Source organism: Schistocerca piceifrons, chromosome 8, assembly GCF_021461385.2.
Source record: "Schistocerca piceifrons isolate TAMUIC-IGC-003096 chromosome 8, iqSchPice1.1, whole genome shotgun sequence".
NCBI lineage: Eukaryota > Metazoa > Arthropoda > Insecta > Orthoptera > Acrididae > Schistocerca > Schistocerca piceifrons.
In genome coordinates, this window is record NC_060145.1 from 204,616,542 (window position 1) to 204,640,117 (window position 23,576).

Here is a 23,576-nt window from a genome sequence, read left to right on the forward strand (position 1 = left end):
GGTGACCCAGCAGAGAATTCGCAGTTATGTCAATGGAATTTTAAAAGGTTATGCGGCAGACAAATTGACCCTCACTTCACCTTTTCGGACGAAATGGTTGCACCTAGATGAACAAGGAAAAGTGACTATTATTGAACTATATGAAATAAATTCCTCGTAACTTTTGAATGGTTTGCGTTAGAACGTTAAATCTGCACGGTTGGATGTGGGGCATGATGGGAATTAGCATGTGCTTGCTCCCGTGCCTTGTTGTCGGCCACTTCCACGTGAAAATGTCACAAGCGTATAGCGCTTGTGGAGCCCTACTGTGTGAAAAATAACAGAGGAACTGTGGCTGAGAGGAAGTTTGCGATCGTGTTGAAGCTGAAGAGAACCGGTCCAAGTGTGCTAACAATCAAAAATTTTATTCGTAAGTTTGAGAGAACGGTTAGCGTTTTTTGACGAAAATGGTGGCAGTCTCGGTGTCCAAAAAGGGCGAACACGCCTGAAAACTTCGAGAAAACAAGCGCTGTGTTTCCGACAATCCCCAGGAAATCGATCATATTAGATGCACAACAGATGAAAAACAACCAGAAGACACTGCTACAAATTGTTGTTGAAGATTTGCATCTCTTCCCATACAAAATTCAAACCTGTCAGTCACTAAGCCCCAGGGGCATGGAACAGTAGTGGCGTTTCGCCAACACAATTGTCTCCAAAATTGACAAACACGACTTTGATGTGAATATGGTTTGTTTGAGCGAAAACGTCCATTTTCCTTTGTATGGGTTTGTGAAAAAGCAAATTTGACGCGTTTGGGGGCTGAGAATTAGCATTTCACTCTCAACAGGTGACTTCGTTGTGTGCAATGTGTAGTCACGGAATAATTGGTGAGATAATCCTTGATGGGAAGTGACTAACGAACAGTGCATGAAGGTTTTTGAGTATGATTTCATCCCCATTGTCCAAAGTCACCCCCATTTCCAGTAAATGTAGGTTAGTGCTAGATGGAGCTCGTCGCAATTGAAGCAGGAGAGTGTTGATGTCCTGGAGGTGCACTTTGGTGACTGTATTCTACCTCTGGGATACCCATAGGCCACTGGCTTGGGCCTCGATTGGCCGCCATATTCTTCGGATCTGAACACATGCTACACCCTTTTGTGGGGCTATATTAAAGACAAGGTGTACAGCAGTAACCCCAAATCCATTGCTGACCTGAAAACAACCGTTCAGCAGGTGATCGACAACATTGATATACCCACACGTCAGCGGGTCAACCAGAATTTCGCGGTTCGTCTGCGCCACAGCATCGCCAATGATGCCAGGCATATCGGACATACCATAACCTAAATCTGAATATCTGTAGTGATGTTTACATGTTGAATAAAGTGAGTGCACACCGTAGTTTGTAACTAATTTACGTTCTCTTTCGTACTCACTGGTATCCAAAATTAAAGCAACGAACAGCTGTTTCCGTATCTTGCGTCTAATTCACTGTATTATCATACTATGTGACAACAGATGTACATATAATCGTCTTCCGCACGGAAAGTAGTATTCCGGTCAACGGACAACCTCGTCAACGATCAGGTTAGGGCACCTACCAAACAGGGTAGTGTTTGCCGGGTAGTCCCACATCGACAGTTTACAGTCACCGACGGTACAGTATGGCACAAAAAAAAAATGCTGCCACTCTCCCTGTGGTGGAGGGCCATAAGAAGAATGGACACAGGACAGTCACAAAATGATGAGGTATGATGGCTCAATGTGAATCGTTGTGTTGCTTCTCGGATGTGGCCACAATTTGGAGAGACCAAAACAATACCCCAAAGACCAGGGCAGGACCGAGCTTGTGTGATACCAGAAAGAGAGGACCGTTTTTTGGATGTAAGGGCACGATGGTATGGCCTTAGTACTGCACGACAACTGGCACCTGACCTCACAGCTTCCACTGGACGTGTTTTATCAAGACGAACATTGCCTAGAAGGCTTCGGCAGAGCGTGGCCTTTATTTTAGAAAACCTGCTGTATACGTAACTCAGATGTGTCTTCACAGAAGGGAACAACATGCCATCTGGCCGAGCGAACATTGAGCCATTGTTCTTTATACAGATGAGTCTCGATTTGCTCCGTAGAGTGAGTCTCAACGCATTCGCATCTGGAGGGAACGTGGAACACGATTTCGGGACCCAGACGTTATGGAAAGAGACCGATATCGCTGTGGATCACTTAGTGTTGTGAGCACGGATTATGTTCACCACATGAACATCTCTTCATGGAATGGGAAATGATGTCAGGCATGTGCAGCCTTTGCGAGGTTTTGCTGACCCAGACTTCGTACTGATGGACGATGATGATCGACATCATATAACAAGATCGGTTTATGATTCCTTGGAAATGGAAGATGTTGCACGCATGGCGTGGCCTGCTCGCTCTCCCGATAAAAATGTCGGAAACTTAACAATTGCTAACACGATCGGAAGGAAGGGTATCGATAGTAGATATGAGGTAGGAAACCTTGTCACGATGAAACAACACAAGCAGCAAATGAGATACAAGGAATATCACTGCATGGAGCAAAAAAGAAGGCGTGATATTTGGATATTTGAATGTCAAATCGCAGAGAGCATCAGGAAAAAAATCACAACTCGTGAAAAAATTGTGATATTTATATGAAACAAAGCTTTTTTTATGCGGGGAATAGACAGCTTTCCAAATAAGCAAATATCTAAAAATGGATTTTTGTGCGTGTTTGCTTACCGTCACCCCTAACAACCATTCTTAACTTTTCTTTTCAAGTGTTTGTGTCATATATGTTGGAAATAACATACGCAACAAACAGTAGTATATTTACTGCGGACGTTCCATCACCCTGACCGCGGGTACAGAAGCCGACCTCGCCGGCTGGCTGCACGCTGCGAAAGCAGTGGTACTAATGATTAAACACCATGTAGAAATCTTCTTTTCTCCATTGTCAGTTTTAATGGTTTGTTCATCTCCACCCGCCTCTTACTAAGAAGCCCCATTGTTGATCACTAAAATTGTCCGTGTTCTATGCTGAAAAAAATCATTTGGGATTGTCCCGTTTGGTGCAAAAATCTTACATATGTGGCCTGAAACAGCGCCATGCAAGCGACGATGACGCTGAAGAAGAACTGCGTCATTGCGATGGGGCTCATTGTGTTCTGCAGTCGTACAACGAACCTGGAATAAGAACAATGACGAAATTTTTATATATGCTGCTGACACAAAATATATAAAATGTACGCAGGAATACCACCCATCAAGTATGGGGCAAATACAAAATTGAGCCTCTCAGTTATGAAACCCGAATATTTAGCAAGTGAATTCAAGAAACTTATATTTTGTGTCTGTATGTTATTACAGCATATTGTTAAGTTACAATTAAATTAAGGTAATAGAGGACTTACAACTTAATCCAAACACACTATAAAAATGTACGTACATAAGAATGTATTTATGTTTCATATCGCCTCCTAAACCGTGGTACCGTTTGCAACCACTCTTGGTACACATATTACTTACTATCTGAAAAGAACTGCTGTCGAGGTAAGAAACACCTGCCTATCATAGGGGTGGGGATGCAGGTGGGAAAAAAGTGAAGCCTACAACGGGCGAGTACCCAGTAAATTGGATGAATATCCAATTTAAGAATGAGGGTACATAGTGACTTGCAAGTAACTTTACACGTAATTGCAAATCTTTGACGCTCGTGACGTTGCTATTTAGCTCCCTCCGCCATAAATCATCATCATCAGAACCTTACGAAACTTCTTTTCGCTGATAAACTCCATAAAATAATGAAATGGTAGAAGTTTATCCCTTTCTACACTTTTGCTGTCTACGCAGTAAATCTCCCGCATCAGATATGATGTCGTTTTCATTAGTTCTTACTTACTGTATTCGCGACATGTTTTTCAGGCAGTATTCATACGTACCATTAAATGTACGTGCAAATTTACATCAGTTTACGAGACACAGTTCTGGAGATACGATATCATATACACTTGATGCCTGAAAACGAAACTACAGGAAGAAATTCGCTAGTGATACAGGTGAAATGAGTGTACAAATATCTGTGACATTCGTTAAATACGTTGTTGTTATGGTCTCCAATCCCTAGACGGGTTTACCGAGCGAGGTGGCGCAGTGGTTAGCACACTGGACTCGCATTCGGGAGGACGACGGTTCTGATTTAGGTTTTCTGTGATTTCCCTAAATCGCTTCAGGCAAATGCCGGGATGGTTCCTTTGAAAGGGCACGGCCGACTTCCTTCCCCGTTCTTCCCTAAAAAACCGATGAAACCGATGACCTCGCAGTTTGGTCTCTTTCCCCAGAACAACCCCCGCCCCCCCCCCCCCCCCCAGATGGGTTTCATGCATCCGTCCATACCACTGTACACTGATGAGGTAAAACAATATTTCCACTGTCCACCGCGAGGGTGAATAGCTCCTGGTAGTGTTTCGTGCTCGTGATGCAGTAAGGAAAGAATGTAAGCGGAAAAGACACCAGTGGGAAGTCATTACAGAGAAGATGCGGGCCGCAATTGCGGTAATCCAATGATCTATACGGTTTTGACAGAAGGTACATTGTTTTGGCACTGTGGATGGAAACAAGAACCTTTGAAATGGCGAAGCTTGTCGCCTGTTGGCGTATTACTATCGTGAGCACCTATGCAAAGTGATTGAAGGCTTGTGAAATAACGTGTAAGCCACATGGTACTGGGCGACCACGTCTCATCATAAAATGTAGAGGTCAGAGGATCCCCCACTGTGTAATCGAGGATAGGTAGCGATCTGTGGCAGGTCTGATGACAGACTACAACGCTGGTACAGACACAATTGTGTCCGAGGACACCCTTCAAAGGCCACTGTTAAGAACGGAGCTCCACGTCACACGACCGCTGCCTGTTTCTGTGTTGACCCAACGACATCGTCAGTTAACATTGCAGTGGGTATAGCAACACTGAGTTTTCACTGCGGATCGATAGAAACGTGTCGCCTGTCAAATGTATCGCATTTCGAGCTACACCAGGTCGATGGTTCGATCCTTACACGCCGTCATCCAGACGAATGGCTGCATGGAACACCTACCGCGCCAAAGATGCAGGCCAGCAAGGGCAGAATGATGCTATAGGGTACATTGAGTTGGGCTTCCATGGGATCTATGATAGAAATTAAAGGCATCCTGACATCAGTGAACTCCGTGAATGTTATTGCGGACCACCTGCATCGCTTCATGCTTGAGGACTCCCCGTACGGCTATGACATCTTCCAGCTGGATAACTGTTCGTGTTGTAAGGTCAGAATCGTTCTACACTGGTTTGAGGGACGTTATGGTTAACTCTTATTGATGTCTCGGCCAACAAATTTGCCTGACCTGTACCAAGTGTGACACATACCAGGCCCTCATGCCCTTAAACCACCGTCCCGTTGTTTGCGCGAATTGCTTGACCTGTGCGTAAACATATGACGCCCCATACTTACGCAGTTCTGTTAAGGACTTTTAGAATCCATGTTAGGTATAATCTCTGTTGTACTCCCTCTGAGAAGTGAAACAACACGCGATCACACAGGCGGTCATAATTTTATACAAACAGAAGCAGAACAGGCAATGAAACTGCGAAACATGCATGCCCATACCTTAACCAATAACAGAAATACCAGCTGTCTTATGGAAAAACCTGCATGGTCTCGATGTAGGCAAACCAAAAGTTGCAGCTGATCCTATTCTGTCAGCCGAAGAACTGAACCAGTAATTCACATTACCGACCACCAAAGTTGAACCACAAATGAAGTAGAGAGTCATTGATTACTTCATCGGAGTAAACAACTGTAGCCATGAAACATTCTATGTTAGACATGTTAGTGAATTTTGAATCGTGTTTAATTCATCTCATGACGTACATTTGCAATCCATTTGGTTTGCATACAGGAGACATGTCAAAAATTTATAGATCAATTACATTAATAAATAATAGCACTATAATAAATAACTACACTGTAAGGATAACACATTGTCCCCATCTCAAATTTCCAGTTTGTCCTGCACGAATTCATCCACTGAGTAATAACACTTCAATGTCTGTACCTCATATAGCTTTCTTTTAAGGCACTATTATCATTTTGTTTAATCTGCACTTTTCCATACATGGGTACACTCCAGAGCAAAATCTTCATAAAAACTTTCTAACATTTAAATCTATATTCGATGTTAATAAATTTCTCGTCTGCCGAAAAGCTTTTCTCGCAACTGACAGTCTACATTTCACTAAATATGTGTTAAATATGTGTGACATTCACACATATCAACAAAGATGTTGGCAAATCCCTGGATAGATTTCACCCAAACTTGGTACACATATTATTCACTACCTGGAAATAAATACTGTCGGCTTTAGAACCAGCCATTTTCTTTTGGTGTGATATGATAAGATGAAGGGGGGGGGGGGAGGAAGAGACGTACAGACAGAAAACTGAAGGAGGACATAGACACGAATATAATGGTGGAGGAGATGGACAGAGAGAGGGGAAAGGAGGACATAGAGATATGAAGGAAGAGGATACTGGCCGAGGAGGAGGGGGGAAACGAACAGAGAAAGGGAGGAAACTGACAGGGAGATGAGGAAGGTGATGACCAGAGGAAGAAAAGACGAGCAGATGGGCAGAGAGAGGGAGGTGGAAGAGAAGGATTGAGAGAGGGTGGAGCACCAGATGTACTGAGAGAGGGTGGAAGGAAAGACGTACAGAGGGATGAGGAGATGGAAATGGACAGAGAAAGGTAAGAGGAACTGGATAGAGAGAGCATCAGAGGAGATGGACAAAGGGGGGAGGAAGAGATGGATGGTGGTATTGGAGGAGGAGACAGACAGAGAGGAGGATGAAATAAATGGAGTGAGGAGGAGATAAGGGGGGTGATGGGTGATGAGGAGGTGGACAGAAACGTGGCAACTGGGGGGGGGGGGGGGGGGCAGCAGGTGTTGAAGTAGCAGATGGGCAGAGAGGGGCAGGAGGACATAGAAATATGGGGATAGAGGAGGTGGACAGGGAGGAGGGCAATGACAGAGAGACGCAGAGTAACGAGATGGACTAATAAAACATAATTGAAAGAAATAAATACCTGGGCAATGCGGGGTACAACGTGGAGTACTAGGAATGTATACACAGTAAGACAGTGTTTTATGTCATTGTCGATGATACTACATGCCCTTCTGTTTACATACTGTATCATACTCATAGAAGCACCGACGAATACGTAGCACACGTCAAAACTACATAACCCACGTATCAGTGGTTTTCCACATTTTCCATATCCAGAATTCTGTTTTATCATCTGGCAGAAGATTAGCCTATTTCTACGAAACACGCAGCAGTGATTGTGACTTTTCTGTATCACCTCATCCTAATGAATCCCAGTCCAACTTACCGTATCTCTCTTTGTCCTTAACTTTGGGTCCTCATGCAGGAATTGGTAGGCGTCAGGGAGAAGGAAGAAAGATTAGTTTGATGTCCCATCGACAACAAGGTAATTAGTGACCTAGCACAAGTTTCGATTACGAAGGGATGGTGAGGAAAACGCCATGCTGTTATCAAAGGAACATGGCTCGAGCGATTTATGAAAATCAAGAAAAAGTTAAATCTGGATGGCGAGACGGGATTCGAACCATTAACTTCTCGACTCAGAAGCCAGTGGTCTGACTACTGCTTCACTGCACTTCCTTGCATGTGTCGGTCGTTGTGAAGCAAATAGTGTTTGTAGTTTGAGTGTTGCCACCGTTAAAGTCAAAATACACCATTCTGCAGGAACAGTCTTAGGTCGTTTTCGTTTAGTGGTTCAAATTGCTCTGAGCACTATGGGACTTAACTTGTGAGGTCATCAGTTCCCTAGAACTTAGAACTACGTAAACCTAACTAACCTAAAGACATCACACACAACTATACCCGAGACAGGATTCGAACCTGCGACCGTCGCGGTCACTCGGTTCCAGACTGTAGCGCCTAGAACCGCTCGGCCACTCTGGTTCGCTTTCGTTTAGTGTTGTCTGCCTTTTCTTTATGTTGTGTTTGAGTATTATGAGGTTTCAGCCCACACGAAAGTATGTGATTAATAAATCTGCAGGGCAGGTTTTAAAAAGATAACTGTAACTTTATTGCAGGTATAACTAAATTTTTATACTACTGCGATGACGTTGTTTGCTCGATCAACTACCATTAAACAGTAAAGACAAATATCTTAATTAAGACAATTCACATTTGTCTTTCCTCCTCAGTTGCACATTTTTAATTAGATTAATTTTTTCAAGCGCTCTGTATCATCTTCAGATCTAAGTAGTTGCATCGGCAACGCTACTTGACTCAGAAACTCATATCAGAGTACTGTGCTTCTGCTTCCGCTTCTGAGCAGGAACAGTGGGTTGCTGACGTAACTGCTTATATCTGACGAAGAATAAAAAAATTGTGCAACTTAGCCAGAACAATAAATGAGAATTACATTATTGGAAATTTGTGGTAAGGTCTTTTGGGATCAAACTGCTGAGGTCATCGGTCCCAAAGACTACACATTACTTATTCTAACTTTCACTAACTTACAATATGGACAACTCACACACCCATGCCCGAGGGAGGATTCGAGCCTCCGACGGGGGGAGTCGCATGGACCGTGACAAGGCGCCTGAGACCGCGCGGTTACTCCTCGCCGCGAGAATTATCTTAATTATGTAAACAGTTGCTGAATATCTCAAGACGATTATGACGATTATAGAGAAATATTTTAATGTTTCTGGCTTTGTCTAATGCGAGGTGCAACACAGCTGTCGCATTTGTGTATATGTATTCTATTTAAAATTTTACGACATAGTTTTAAAACCAATATCAGTTCTGTCTGGTACAAAGACATAGTAATGATGAAGTTGAGTTCCAACAACTGAATTGAACAAGTAGTTTATTCAGTTAAAATGACTTCAAAATCTCTGATCTGTGATGTCTGGATATCTATATTTTCCCCCATCCGCACCTCCATCCCATAGGGAAGTACTGTATAAACACTGCCAAATGTAAACCCCCTAAGGAGGTAACTGTGAGCTAAACGTGAAAAAACCCGTTTGGGTCATGCACCGCATGTATCACAGTACCGAAAAATATTCATAGTGTTCAATACTAGCTCACATGCCCCCAACATGTTTATGAGTTATGCGGTACACCAACACTCGTATATTTTGAAATTACCACGAAACGCCTTTCCACCGAAAAACTTACAGGTATTGAAAGTAATGTTGCCAGATATCCACTGAGAGTGACATAGGTCCTAATTGAAACATATCCGGAACGACACTGTTCCTATCACGTTTTGTGTTTACTATTTCTGTCCTGTAGTGGATTTTTCAGAGCTGTAGCAATTAACCATAAGATCTGAACCTATACAGTTATACTGAAACCAAAAGCACAAAAAGGTGTGTGCTTTAGTTCTGTTTAATCTTCAAATACTAGTGTGTCATTAATTGTCGAAGTTTGAAGCGTTTCTGCCCCCATCACAGATTCCTTGAAATTGACTTTTGGAATATATCTATAACTGTTGCTGGCAATTTTCTTCCTGTGTCGTTGATAGAATCAGAATTTACACAACATCCCTGACTAATGAACATTTTCCTACTCTTAATTACTAAAATTCACTTATAGCCTAAAGAAGAAATCAGAGATATACTCACTCAGTAGTGCGCGAAATTCTAATATTTACCACATGCCTTTTTAATTTTATGTGTAGTGATCTTCTTTAATTAAACAGGAATAACTAATTTTTCCAGTTAAAATGCTAAATACATGCGAATTATTAGACTGTTGAGGAATGTGAATAAACACGCTGAATTCCCTCTTTTAGATCTACAGTTTGATACTCTGGAAGTACGGTAGCATTATGTATTCAGAAGATATTAATTTAAAAATTTACGATAATCTGCTGAATTCTACTTTAGGTCTGTCCGTACTCATTAAGATATCACTTCGATAACCACTGTGTATGTCTAATAGATGTGGCACAATCATCGTAGATCACACAAAAACATTCTTCCACTTGCAGCAACCTTGGCAGAACAACAAGAAAGAATTCCACTATCCCACGCACCAGTCAATAAAATGAATTTCCGACCTGGTCGTAGAATTCCTGGGGGACCACACGTTCCATGTAGAGAAGCTGTTCAAAACCTCTTCGAACAAAAAAATTTTTTCATACGTACACTGAACGTAAACACTTCCCTGAAATCAGGAATGAAACAGCTCACAAGTACCCTGGACAGAAGCATTGCACGAAACCCGGTATACAGACGAAAATCAATTTGATCATGAGCATTGCAGGCTCTATGAAGCAAACCTGCAGTGCATATCAACAAAGGAGCGAAACAATTTGGCAGAGGTTTCGCAGTCCAGTCATTGACTTTACGTTACCTTCACGTTACCTTCTGAAATACTCTCAGCACTGCCAATAAAATCAGGAAACAAGGCACATACACTGATTAAAGTACGCACACCAACAAATGACTACAGCGAAAGAGACCCGCAGATGTTAGATTTCTGGGACAAGAGTAACCCAAAATGTTTGGGCTGATCCCGAATATCTAGCACTCAAGAAGAAAATCATTGAAGCAATCCGTTGGGCGGATACCACAAATTGGTCTAAACTCAGAGAGAAAGTGAAGCCAACAATAAAATTACCGGTAGGTCAACTTGGGAGAAAACGTAGTTGGTGGAACATCGTGTGCGATCAAACTGTCGAATATAGGATGAAAGTATGGAGTGATTTCAATAATAGTACTAAAACAACAGAAAAGTGGGAGGTATTCGTAGAGATACTCGGAACTGCCACTTATTCGAAGATAAAAACGCAAATACGATAGTAAGTGGGTGGACCGCACGGCTAGCCCGCGCCGTGCTAAATTAGCAATAGATAAACTACATGATATCTCCTCAAAAGGCAGACTCCAAATTTCCTATGAAAATCAACTGGAAAACCTCCACTGAAAAAAAAAGAGTGTGGGAAACCCTAACATTTATCTCACTTCAGTACTTAGGAGAACCATCCAACCCATGGGACTGCAAAATATCTCTAACACAGAAAGAAAATTGAAACTGCAAAAAGGCGTAGAAACAGGCATAGAATCACTGGAACCAAAGAGAAATATCTCGTAATGCAGAACTATGGCACAACGACATGGTGATTTTGCCACAAGTATGCAGCGGGATGACAGTAATTCGTGACTTAGAGAAACAAAACCAAAAGCTTCCTAGAAAATCGCGTGTAGCTGTTCTCCAACATTGAACGTGTGTCAGACGGCCTACAATGGAACTCTTCGAACACACAGACGTTACAAATAAATTTAGGAAAATACACATACCATTCTATGGACACCTATGTAGGACAGATAAAAAAGCCTCACAAAGTATACATTTAACATTGTTAATTCAAGCAAAGCAATACCAACTGGATAAAATAAACACAAGAATACCTGCAACAAATGGAAATATCAGAAGAATAAATTGGCAGAAAACCGTTCAGAAGTAAAATCAAACACAAGGAACTTGACTAAGTCTCAACGGTAGAAGCTACCAAGAAAAAAATGGACAGATGAAAGGAAGACGAACAGAATGAATTAATAAAGAGCTTTCTGGAAGAAAGATAGGAAGTGAAGCAGTGATTGGTTCGAGTTCACACACTCTCCTAAATGTGGGCAGCCTACAAATCGGAAAAGAAGCAGTTCTCCAGGGCCCAACATGTAGACTGAGCGTTGTATTGTTGTGTATCGGCATGTTGGCCTACTTTGGATGATGACCTGATTGTCAGAGGCAAACGAATTTCAAGGCCTTGATGTGTAGCCTGCACTACATAACAGCTGAGCTTTGTGAGCGGTATCAGACTGCTATTGAACTGTATTACCGGGGCTGCACTTGTTGATGAGCATGGTTGGGGACAGATTGAGACGATAGTGGAGGGGAGGAAGAATTGGACAGACAGAGGGATCCTAGGAGATGCATTAGGCAGGAGGAAGTTGTAGAGGGTAGTGGCGAATTTGTAGAGTGAAAGAGGGACACAGACGGAAATAAGGGGGGGGGGGGAGAATGTGGTCAGAGGGCCAGGTGGAGGAAGATATAGTCAAAGAGAGGAGAAGGAGGAAATTGATCAAGAGAGGGGAGGAGGAGATGAAGAGACAGAGAAAGTGGGGAGTAGGAGATACGTAGAGGTAGAAGGATGAAGTGGACAGACAGAGAAAGGAAGAGGTTGACAGAGAGGGGAGGAGGAGGAGGAGGAGGAAGAGTGTTCAATATACGCATTGAATACATATGTCGGAACAGTCATGGAAAAAAGGCAAGTCATCTTCTTAAACTAACAGTTCTACTCTTCTACATCTCTACAGCTTGATACACACATCTCAAATTGTTCTATAAGGAAACTTTTACAGAAGAAAATAGATTTTTGTACAAATACATGTCTAAGTCAATCTTTTTACCGTTTGTTCACGTCATTCTTGAGTAACTGGAGGAATGCACAGATATAATAGAAATAAAATGTCCTTAATACTGTCTACATAATGAGATGTATAATATTTGAGTTTGTGGACAGATTGTCTCAAGATCCATGAATAAGATATCTGTTTTAGACCTATTTCAGTTTAAAATACTTACTTTAATAGTTTGAAAATATAAAGCTACGTATTCTGTTGCAGTAAAATACCAGTGATTTGCTCATCATCATGACTTTATGCGTAACAGTTCCGAATTGAAGTGGTGGCGCTCTTCCTGGCTGTAACCATTTGGATTCTGAGTGGTTGAACAAAAATTGCTCAGCTCTGTTTGGTCGACATGTTGGGCCATACACTTCCTGATCCTGAGGCCTTATTGCCAGTGACTTTTGCTGATATCCAAATCTCAGCAAATAGTTGCGTACCGTCTTGGCTCTACTGCAGAGCATTGGCTATAGACATGAAGTTCAAGTTTCACTCTGCGCGTATTTCGACAAAGGTATTCTATGTGCCAACTCCAAGTCCCATCACCTTTCTTTTATTACCATTATCACCCATAAGAACACAAAACACAACACGCCATTGGTGAAGCACTTATCGCAGACATGGGTGCAATATTGTTACACGTTATCCACAACTCCTAGTGAGGCAATTGCAAACCGCCTCCTCTAGGATCACTTAAGGGAACAATTTATGACGTAATAAGGACGATGATTGAGTAGATGCCTCTCGTAAACACTTACATCTGGAGGTCATCTGAAACATCCCAGAGATTATCGCTGAACTTCGTTTTCTTTCATGTAAGAGAGCTATTGAATTGCTTTGATTAGAAGGTAACATGAAATGATTAAGAACGTCGTGCCAGATTAAAACCTTGTGCCAAAGTAATGTACGATCCGGGAACCTTGCCTTCGGCTAATGACTATTTCTTTATTATATCCTGTCATCTAGGAGTGCCAGTTTCACAAGGAGCGCTGGAGAGCGATTACAAATATACTAGAGACAACAGTGCCAACAGCCACCAAAAACTGTCGCAATGATAACATTTGCCACATTTTTTGATAAAAATATACTTTTACTTTATTTAGATTACATTATTCTTTGGGCCGTACAGCCATTCTCAGCTGTTTATAAGGTACAACGCATTTTAAAAAGGAGCTGTTTTATGAATTCTTGGGCTCTAACTCAGGCATGAACATTTTGACTGGTTGTACTTCTCCAAGATGCTTATAGAGTGCATCCGATCGTCATCTACTACCACACACGATGCCTAATCCGGGAAATTGCCAGAAATCTTCAGACGAACCATCGCAGACTCACATCGGCTACCTATGTCGGACAGTTAATAGTGGGCTCTATTCTTTTCGCACATGAGTCATGATCGTAACTTCAAAACCAACCACACTGTCAACTGGTGGCGCCCTTGGGTGGAAATGCGAAACTCAGGTCTGTGCTGGGTTGCCACTTGCGTTCATCTTCGGAGTTCTCTGCCGTTTTTGCTGAAAGCAAACCTTGAAAATAATGGCTGTCCATGCGTTCCCAAACTGGTAGACGCTGTCCTATTTGATAAGGTTTTTCTACCATGCTCGTCTCCATGGACTCTTGAAAAAGGGAATGTCCAAAATGAATCAATAGTAGTAAAAATTGTTGCTTTATCGAATTCCGTTTCATGCAAAGTGGATATAGAATGTGCAGTAATTCCACGGTGGGTGAAGTCCGGTCTACATAACCCCTACCACAAAGTTGTTTTCGTATACTCCAGCTTTCCGCAATAATAATTCATCCTTTATCGAACCAAAAACGTCTGCAGACTTATACGGTGGAGGACCCGTATTATCTAGAAGATGAACCATGGACCTTGCCGTTGGTGGAGAGGTTTGCGTGCCTCAGCGATACAGATAGCCATACCATAGGTGCAACCACAATGGAGGGGTATCTGTTGAGAGGCCAGACAAACGTGTGGTTCCTGAAGAGGGGCAGCAGCCTTTTCAGTAGTTGCAAGGGCAACAGTCTGGAAGATTGACTGATCTGGCCTTGTAACAATAACCAAAACGGCCTTGCTGTGCTGGTACTGCGAACGGCTGAAAGCAAGGGGAAACTACAGCCGTAATTTTTCCCGTGGGCATGCAGCTTAACTGTATGATTAAATGATGATGGCGTCCTCTTGGGTAAAATATTCCGGAGGTAAAATAGTCCCCCATTCGGATCTCCGGGCGGGGACTACTCAAGAGGATGTCGTTATCAGGAGAAAGAAAACTGGCGTTCTACGGATCGGAGCGTGGAATGTCAGATCCCTTAATCGGGCAGGTAGGTCAGAAAATTTAAAAAGGGAAATGGATAGATTAAAGTTAGATATAATGGGAATTAGTGAAGTTCGGTGGCAGGAGGAACAAGACTTCTGGTCAGGTGACTACAGGGTTATAAACACAAAATCAAATAGGGGTAAAGCAGGAGTAGGTTTAATAATGAATAGGAAAATAGGAATGCGGGTAAGCTACTACAAACAGCATAGTGAACGCATTATTGTGGCCAAGATAGATACGAAGCCCACACCTACTACAGTAGTACAAGTTTATATGCCAACTAGCTCTGCAGATGACGCAGAAATTGAAGAAATGTATGATGAAATAAAAGAAATTATTCAGATAGTGAAGGGAGACGAAAATTTAATAGTCATGGGTGACTGGCATTCGAGAATAGGAAAAGGGAGAGAAGGAAACGTAGTAGGTGAATATGGATTAGGGCTAAGAAATGAAAGAGGAAGCCGCCTGGTAGAATTTTGCACAGAGCCCAACATAATCATAGCTAACACTTGGTTTAAGAATCATGAAAGAAGGTTGTATGCATGGAAGAACCCTGGAGATACTAAAAGGTATCAGATTATATAATGGTAAGACAGAGATTTAGGAACCAGGTTTTAAATTGTAAGACATTTCCAGGGGCAGATGTGGACTCTGACCACAATCTATTGGTTATGACCTGTAGATTAAAACTGAAGAAACTGCAAAAAGGTGGGAATTTAAGGAGATGGGACCTGGATAAACTGACTAAACCATAGGTTGTACAGAGTTTCAGGGAGAGCATAAGGGAACAATTGACAGGAATGGGGGAAAGAAATACAGTAGAAGAAGAATGGGTACCTTGGAGGGATGAAGTAGTGAAGGCAGCAGAGGATCAAGTAGGTAAAAAGACGAGGGCTAGTAGAAATCCTTGGGTAACAGAAGAAATATTGAATTTAATTGATGAAAGGAGAAAATATAAAAATGCAGTAAATGAAGCAGGGAAAAAGGAATACAAACGTCTCAAAAATGAGATCGACAGGAAGTGCAAAATGGCTAAGCAGGGATGGCTAGAGGACAAATGTAAGGATGTAGAGGCTTATCTCACTAGGGGTAAGATAGATACTGCCTACAGGAAAATTAAAGAGACCTTTGGAGATAAGAGAACGACTTGTATGAATATCAGGAGCTCAGATGGAAACCCAGTTCTAGGCAAAGAAAGGAAAGCACAAAGGTGGAAGGAGTATATAGAGGGTCTATACAAGGGCGATGTACTTGAGGACAATATTATGGAAATGGAAGAGGACGTAGATGAAGATGAAATGGGAGATACGATACTGCGTGAAGAGTTTGACAGAGCACTGAATGACCTGAGTCGAAACAAGGCCCCCGGAGTAGACAACATTCCATTGGAACTACTGACGGCCCTGGGAGAGCCAGTCCTGACAAAACTCTACCATCTGGTGGGCAAGATGTATGACACAGGAGAAATACCCTCAGACTTCAGGAAGAATATAATAATTCCAATCCCGAAGAAAGCAGGTGTTGACAGATGTGAAAATTACCGAACTACCAGTTTAATAAGTCACAGCTGCAAAATACTAACACGAATTCTTTACAGACGAATGGAAAAGCTAGTAGAAGCCAACCTCGGGGAATATCAGTTTGGATTCCGTAGAAACACTGGAACACGTGAGGCAATACTGACCCTACGACTTATCTTAGAAGAAAGATTAAGGAAAGGCAAACCTACGTTTCTAGCATTTGTAGACTTAGAGAAAGCTTTTGACATTGTTGACTGGCATACTCTCTTTCAAATTCTAAAGGTGGCAGGGGTAAAATACAGGGAGCGAAAGGCTATTTACAATTTGTACAGAAACCAGATGGCAGTTATAGGAGTCGAGGGACATGAAAGGGAAGCAGTGGTTGGGAAGGGAGTAAGACTGGGTTGTAGCCTCTCCCCGATGTTGTTCAATCTGTATATTGAGCAAGCAGTAAAGGAAACAAAAGAAAAATACGGAGTAGGTATTAAAATCCATGGAGAAGAAATAAAAACTTTGAGGTTCGGCGATGACATTGTAATTCTCTCAGAGACAGCAAAGGACTTGGAAGAGCAGTTGAATGGAATGGACAGTGTCTTGAAAGGAGGATATAAGATGAACATCAACAAAAGCAAAACAAGGATAATGGAATGTAGTCTAATTAAGTCGGGTGATGCTGAGGGAATTAGATTAGGAAATGAGGCACTTAAAGTAGTAAAGGAGTTTTGCTATTTGGGGAGCAAAATAACTGATGATGGTCGAAGTAGAGAGGATATAAAATGTAGACTGGCAATGGCAAGGAAAGCGTTTCTGAAGAAGAGAAGTTTGTTAACATCGAGTATAGATTTAAGTGTCAGGAAGTCATTTCTGAAAGTATTTGTATGGAGTGTAGCCATGTATGGAAGTGAAACATGGACGATAAATAGTTTGGACAAGAAGAGAATAGAAGCTTTTGAAATGTGGTGTTACAGAAGAATGCTGAAGATTAGATGGGTAGATCACATCACTAATGAGGAAGTATTGAATAGGATTGGGGAGAAGAGAAGTTTGTGGCACATCTTGTCCAGAAGAAGGGATCGGTTGGTAGGACATGTTCTGAGGCATCAAGGGATCACCAATTTAGTATTGGAGGGCAGCGTGGAGGATAAAAATTGTAGAGGGAGACCAAGAGATGAATACACTAAGCAGATTCAGAAGGATGTAGGTTGCAGTAGGTACTGGGAGATGAAGAAGCTTGCACAGGATAGAGTAGCATGGAGAGCTGCATGAAACCAGTCTCAGGACTGAAGACCACAACAACAACAACATCTAGAACGTGAGAAAAGTTTTTAATGTTGCTGGGGTGCTATTTTCATTACACGATTCTTCTATTTCTTTCTTTGACTGCTAGTACACTGCTGATCTTCAGGGCGAAATATCCATTCTCCCTGAAGGCTGCTGTTAGACTGGTGAGCTACTTTGGCAAAATCTTCAAATCGTAAAAGACGTGATCCCTGTAAGTAAGTATCTACAGCACACTCGTGGTTTGTGACGGTTCATAATAGTTCAGAAACTGTGAATAGATTATAGTAACCAGAATAACGTAAATAAATCCCAAAGCATATCACAGTATATCTTGTACAGATTGTGTACAGTGTGAATAATTTAAGAGTGCGTATAAGCTGCGTGCCAGAAATGGTATTTAACGGCAGCCGCCGCTGGAAAACAATGTTATAGTAGTTCTATGGCTGGCAACGAAGGCTTTAATCCTTGAATCTTAATGAGATAAAAGGTTTTTTTCGAGCAGTTTTGGCTTTAAAGTGGTTTGGATAGGCGTCTGCTATTGTTACGAGAAGCTATTAGAGCAGTTCTGTAATTGTGAACCTGTTTTCCGAACTGTGGGTGAGAGTAAGTACTAAGGTTATAGTCATTAGTAGGGAAAAGTATTTCTGATCTGTGTGAATTAAGGTCATGTACATTAAATGGTAATTTCGACATATAATTCTTCAATATTCGCAATTCCGGTTCTGCCGTACAACCGGCGGTTTGTGGATCGAAGGAATCAGTGGGAAGTCGACTCTTGCAATCAATCTGCATTTCGAAACTAACCGTGTTTGGAAAAACTTTCACGATAATGTTAACGTTCAATACGGCAGCTACGACCCATTAGGTCGTGTGAGTGTCATTCATGCACAACGTTTGGACTTTCTTTCGCCCACAAAATTGTTAAGAGTTTCCAAGAGTTAAAAGTATCTAGCCAAAGAAGTGATCTTTAGTAGGAGATATTGTTACAGCTTAAGAGGAATCTAACTTCCGCCGATCGTATTCGTAGAGAGTACGTAAGTAATAGTTATGAAAGTTAGCACAGTCAGACAGCCCGCATCTCGTGGTCGTGCGGTAGCGTTCTCGCTTCCCACGCCCGGGTTCCTGGGTTCGATTCCCGGCGGGGTCAGGGATTTTCTCTGCCTCGTGATGGCTGGGTGTTGTGTGCTGTCCTTAGGTTAGTTAGGTTTAAGTAGTTCTAAGTTCTAGGGGACTGATGACCATAGATGTTAAGTCCCATAGTGCTCAGAGCCAACCACAGTCAGACACACTCACTGGAACCGCGCGACCACTACGGTCGCAGGTTCGAATCCTGCCTCGGGCATGGATGTGTGTGATGTCCTTAGGTTAGTTAGGTTTAAGTAGTTCTAAGTTCTAGGGTGCTGATGACCTCAGAAGTTAAGTCCCATAGTGCTCAGAGCCATTTGAGCCACACTCAACTGTTTAAATGTTTTACTGTTTAACTACATTCCATTACTTCATCCAACACGGCTTAGTTCTCTCTGATTTATCTATCCAGCGATTTTAAATCCGAGAACCGCTGTATAATCTTGTTAAATCGCTTTACAGCTGAGTACTACTGAAAAATAAAAAAAAATATATGGTTACCTTAATTCATCTAATGGCTGCTACTGTGCCTGAATATTATCAGTCAGGAAGCTGCTGTGATGTTTGGAGAGTAGGAGATACTGGAAGACTTCAAAAAGTGAGATATGCATCATTACCGCAATCCGAGTAACTTTTATTGAATGCGGCACTACACCTCAAAGAGAAACAGATACACGACATTCCTTTCGCGAACTATTATTTGGAAAATTCACAGAAGCGGCACTTGCAGCTCACTGCTGAATGATTCTAATGTGGTCAACACACATTTCGCGTAGGGAGCGAGAAATAAGAGATATTATGGAGGCATATAGACATTTTCGAATCGAACAGGAAAGGAAATGCCTAGTAGTTGTACAAGTTACCCTCCGCCATGCACCACACGTTGGCTCTCTGAGTATTTAGTTAGTTCTAGTCTCTCTGTAAACAACGGTCGGAAATTCCCAGCAATTATTCAATGGCACGGCGATAGAAATCCTCCCCTTGGTTGTGGTAATATTCGAGGACCAGTATGTCTCCTTGGACAATCTGTGACTGCGGTGAATCAGTTCCTCGACTGCCGGGACATTGTCGTCTGCGGTCGATTTAAATGGCCTTTCTTTCCCGTGAGCATCGCACACACGTGTGGAGCTGTTCAGACTGTTGGTACAACTTCATTACAGCTGCACGAGCGATACTGCTTTTGGTCCAGCTTTTGCCATAATTTCAGAGTGAATTTGTGTAAAAACTAGGCCGTTTGATCCCCCGTACCTTCTTCCACGGACCGTATGGTGGCTTGTGAAGTACAATTGTAGGTTTATTTCAGCTTTGATGTACATGTCCAGGTACCACACAATTTCAGCCACACACTGTGACACACCTCTTATCCGTACCAAAGTAGAAATGTGTCTGCAGACACCCAGAAAACGCACACCTCTCTGACAACGTGTCACTCTTGTTTTATAACGATCTTAGTGTTAGATGACGCATGTAACATACTTTTTGATGTCCCCTCGTATCAAGTGTCGTAACTAAAGCTCCGATTCAGGAGCGCGAATAGTGACCGGACAGGTGATATAAGAGGGTGGTTTAATAAATAAGTCAAAATCTGGGACAAGATATCAGTGCCACGTATACCAGCCTGTAATTTCTTTTTCTTTTCAACATATTCCCTTTATAAACTTAAACGCAAATCCTATCGCTCGACAAGGCGTTAAAAGCCTGCAGCATAGAATTCTTGTGACAGTGTTCGTACCTAACGAATGATTCTCGTTATACCCAAAACAAGCTTGTTTGGTTTCATAAATTGATGCATCCCACAAGACCAATGTTTCCTGGCGGTAGCGAAATATCGTGCCATCTCTGGATAATCAGAGTGGACGGGGAGCTCATTGTCTGAGACCTTTTCTGTCCTTTACTCAATTCTTGTATCCAACTAAACACTCCAAGAAATACAGTTTTAACCGTATGCGGGACGAATTTCACTACGGGAGTGCTTTGCAGACAGCTCCTCAGCTCACGGAAATCATGTTTCTCTAGTCGAGTGCTGCCATTTTGGACTGAATTCATATCATAAACTATTGGCCGCGGAGTACTGTCTATCGGCTAGCTTCTACGCTGCATGTAGTGCAACCTTCTAGATAGATATGGGATCGAAATTTTAAATGATATATGGTATTACGGCGTTTGCGACTTATTTGTCGACATTTATTGACTCACACTCTTAATATGAGTAGTGTCTTTTAAAGGCAACGTTTCGCATTCCAACGCAATGCGCAGTCTTAAACCATCGAGAACTTTCAAAGCCTTAGACCATCCACTAAAGAGTAAAAAATGTAAATGTCAGGTGATTAGGGCCTAGCGTCGGGTAGACCGTTCACCGAGTGCACGTCTTTCAATTTAACGCCACTTCGGCGACTTGCTCGTCGATGGGGATGAAAATAATGATGATTAGTACAATACCCAGTCCCTGAGCGGAGAAAATCTCCGACCCAGCCGGGAATCGAACCCGAGTCCTTAGAATTGACATTCTATCGCGCTGACCACCTTTTTTTCCGTCCGGAGTGGCCAAGAGGTTCTAGGCGCTTCAGTCTGGAACCGCACGACCGATACGGTCACAGGTTCGAATCCTGCCTCGGGCATGGGTGTGTGTGTGATGTTCTTAGTGTAGTTAGGTTTAAGTAGTTCTAAGTTCTAGGGGACTGATGACCTCAGATGTTAAGTCCCATAGTGCTCAGAGCCATTTGATTTTTGACTCTTTTTTATTCGATGTAGTTCGTTGCGTTAGGTCTGGGCGGACGTCACAAGACACCAGTTCCAGTTGATCGTTCATTCTTCGACTATTTTTTTTTTTTTATTATTACAGAAAGCAGACAGCCCTCTGACCGAACACGCTGAGCTACCGTGCCGGCACCACTCGGCTGCCGGGTCGAACCGGTAAAGAGTGAAAGGAACATACAATTGATAAAAATTTCTACTACAGTAGTTGGTCCTGTTTATAGTTATTCGACTTTCTTGTGCGTATTGGAACGCTTAATTCATTAGAAACTGGATCCCCTCATAGTCAGGAAGAAAGTAAAGCGAAAGACAACTCATTTTTCATAGTGGATATAGTTAACCACAGCCTTTACCGTTGCATTTGGATTACTTTTAAGTGAGTGGACGCGAAAATGTATCTGCGTTTGTCTTTCTTATAATAGGCGGACAGAGAAACACTAGCAAAAATCAATAGCATGAGGAGGGCGCCGGGACGTGTCACTGTGTGACAAATAACGAAATCTACTTGCGGTACAGCCGATAGAACACTTCACTAACAAAAAATAAAAATAAATGTAAAGTCAGCTACAGTTTTTGAGAATAGATACTATGGAAGGGAAACTTGAAAGAAAGAGAACCTGTTAAAAAATAACCTCCTTCTCGTGAACAATACAGGCAACGTACCTAAGAATTTTCTGATGAGTTTCGATGCACTGGCACAAATTGCTGTATGGTTTCTGGCACGCTCTGAGTACCGTTTCCCCTAAACGGTCATCTCTCTCTCCCTCCTGCTCATAAATCTCGTCTGCTTTCAGTTTTCCAATACGACACGACACGATCTTCAGCTGGGCAGCCACAAGTATCATTATCGCAGCGAACAGGCAGTCCATACTGAAGCTGATCTGGCTCAGGTACACGCCTGCCACGCACTGGACTGCGTACGACAGCCCGTAGTAATGGGTATTGTTGTCCCAGTCGTGTTGCGCGAACGGCAGACGGCGTTCGCCTGGATGTGCTATGGCCGGAATGGGAAACCAAACGAATCCTTGCGAGAACATCATCAGCAACATGCCCACGGTGAGGCGCCCCGCTTGCTTCCGAGAGCCGCGTAGAATGCTGGCCAGCTCAGGATCCTCGGAGCACACCTCCCTCTGCACCGACAGCAGGTCTTCCAGACGCCGCGCCAGAGCGCTGTAGAGGCCCCTGTCGCGCGTGTAGAAGGCCAGCTTGACCAGGCCGCTGGCGATGGTGAAAGTGTTGGCGAAGACCAGTGTCATTTCCTCCAGGTCTCCCCAGATGAAGCAGGCGGCCACCACCCCCTCCACGGTGTTCCACACGCCCAGGGCGAACCCGAATGCGGTGTACGCGTCGTACAGCGGGCAGGTGCCCAGTGGCCACACCCCGAACAGCCACAGGTGGCGCACGTTGAGCTTGATGACTGAACGGCCGCTCTCCCTCCAGGACAGGCGGCGTTCCTCTCTGTCTTCTTCGCGCATCTCGCTCCGAACGCGGAAGGCGCCGCCCACTCCAGTAGCGAATCAGCTCCGTCTGTGTGGCAACAGTCCACCGCCGTCACTCCTGTTCCTCTTACAAGGAGGGTGGAAGAAGGTGTTGGTGAAATCCATCTGGGGCCTACCCCAAGGTTATTATTGTTTCAAGTTACTTGTGTTGAAAACGACCCGTCGATACCACTGTCGGCGCAAATTACAGAGGTCGATGTGAGTTCTGAGATATTGAGTAACACTACAAGATTCTGTAGCTGATTTATTCAGGGTCTCCTTTTTGTCCCACCGGAGCCATGCAATATAAACAAACGCAATACGTCGATGAAAACAAATAATGAAAGTCTCGATCATCCAGTTCCTGCATTAAACACACTTCTCACCTGAGATATATAAAAGTAATGTCTCACTCACTCACGTAACTTTAGTTTTATAATTTGGTAGAAAGCAATGTTAATGACACATTAAAAATAAAGAAGTTTTAAGTTAATTAACTATGAAAATTTGGCGTTTTCGTCAAGAACATTTAAACTGAAATCCGACCTTTTTGATTAGGCTATAGATACTGTTCGGAATTGAATACCTCCTTCAAAGAAGGTTGTGTTTC

The 23,576-nt window shown here is 42.8% G+C and overlaps 1 protein-coding gene across 1 annotated transcript in view; it reads right to left on the reverse strand.

Annotated features, from left to right (window-relative positions):
• The window catches only part of LOC124712201 (odorant receptor 43a-like), an 85,178-nt gene extending 62,215 nt beyond the window's left edge, over positions 1-22,963 (reverse strand). The window contains exons 1-2 of the mRNA XM_047242498.1: positions 22,152-22,963; positions 3,084-3,183 (exon numbers count right to left, since the gene is read on the reverse strand). Coding sequence (XP_047098454.1) covers positions 3,084-3,183; positions 22,152-22,963 — 912 coding nt within the window. The remainder of the gene's footprint in view (positions 1-3,083; positions 3,184-22,151) is intronic.
• Between the last annotated feature and the right edge of the window lie 613 nt (positions 22,964-23,576).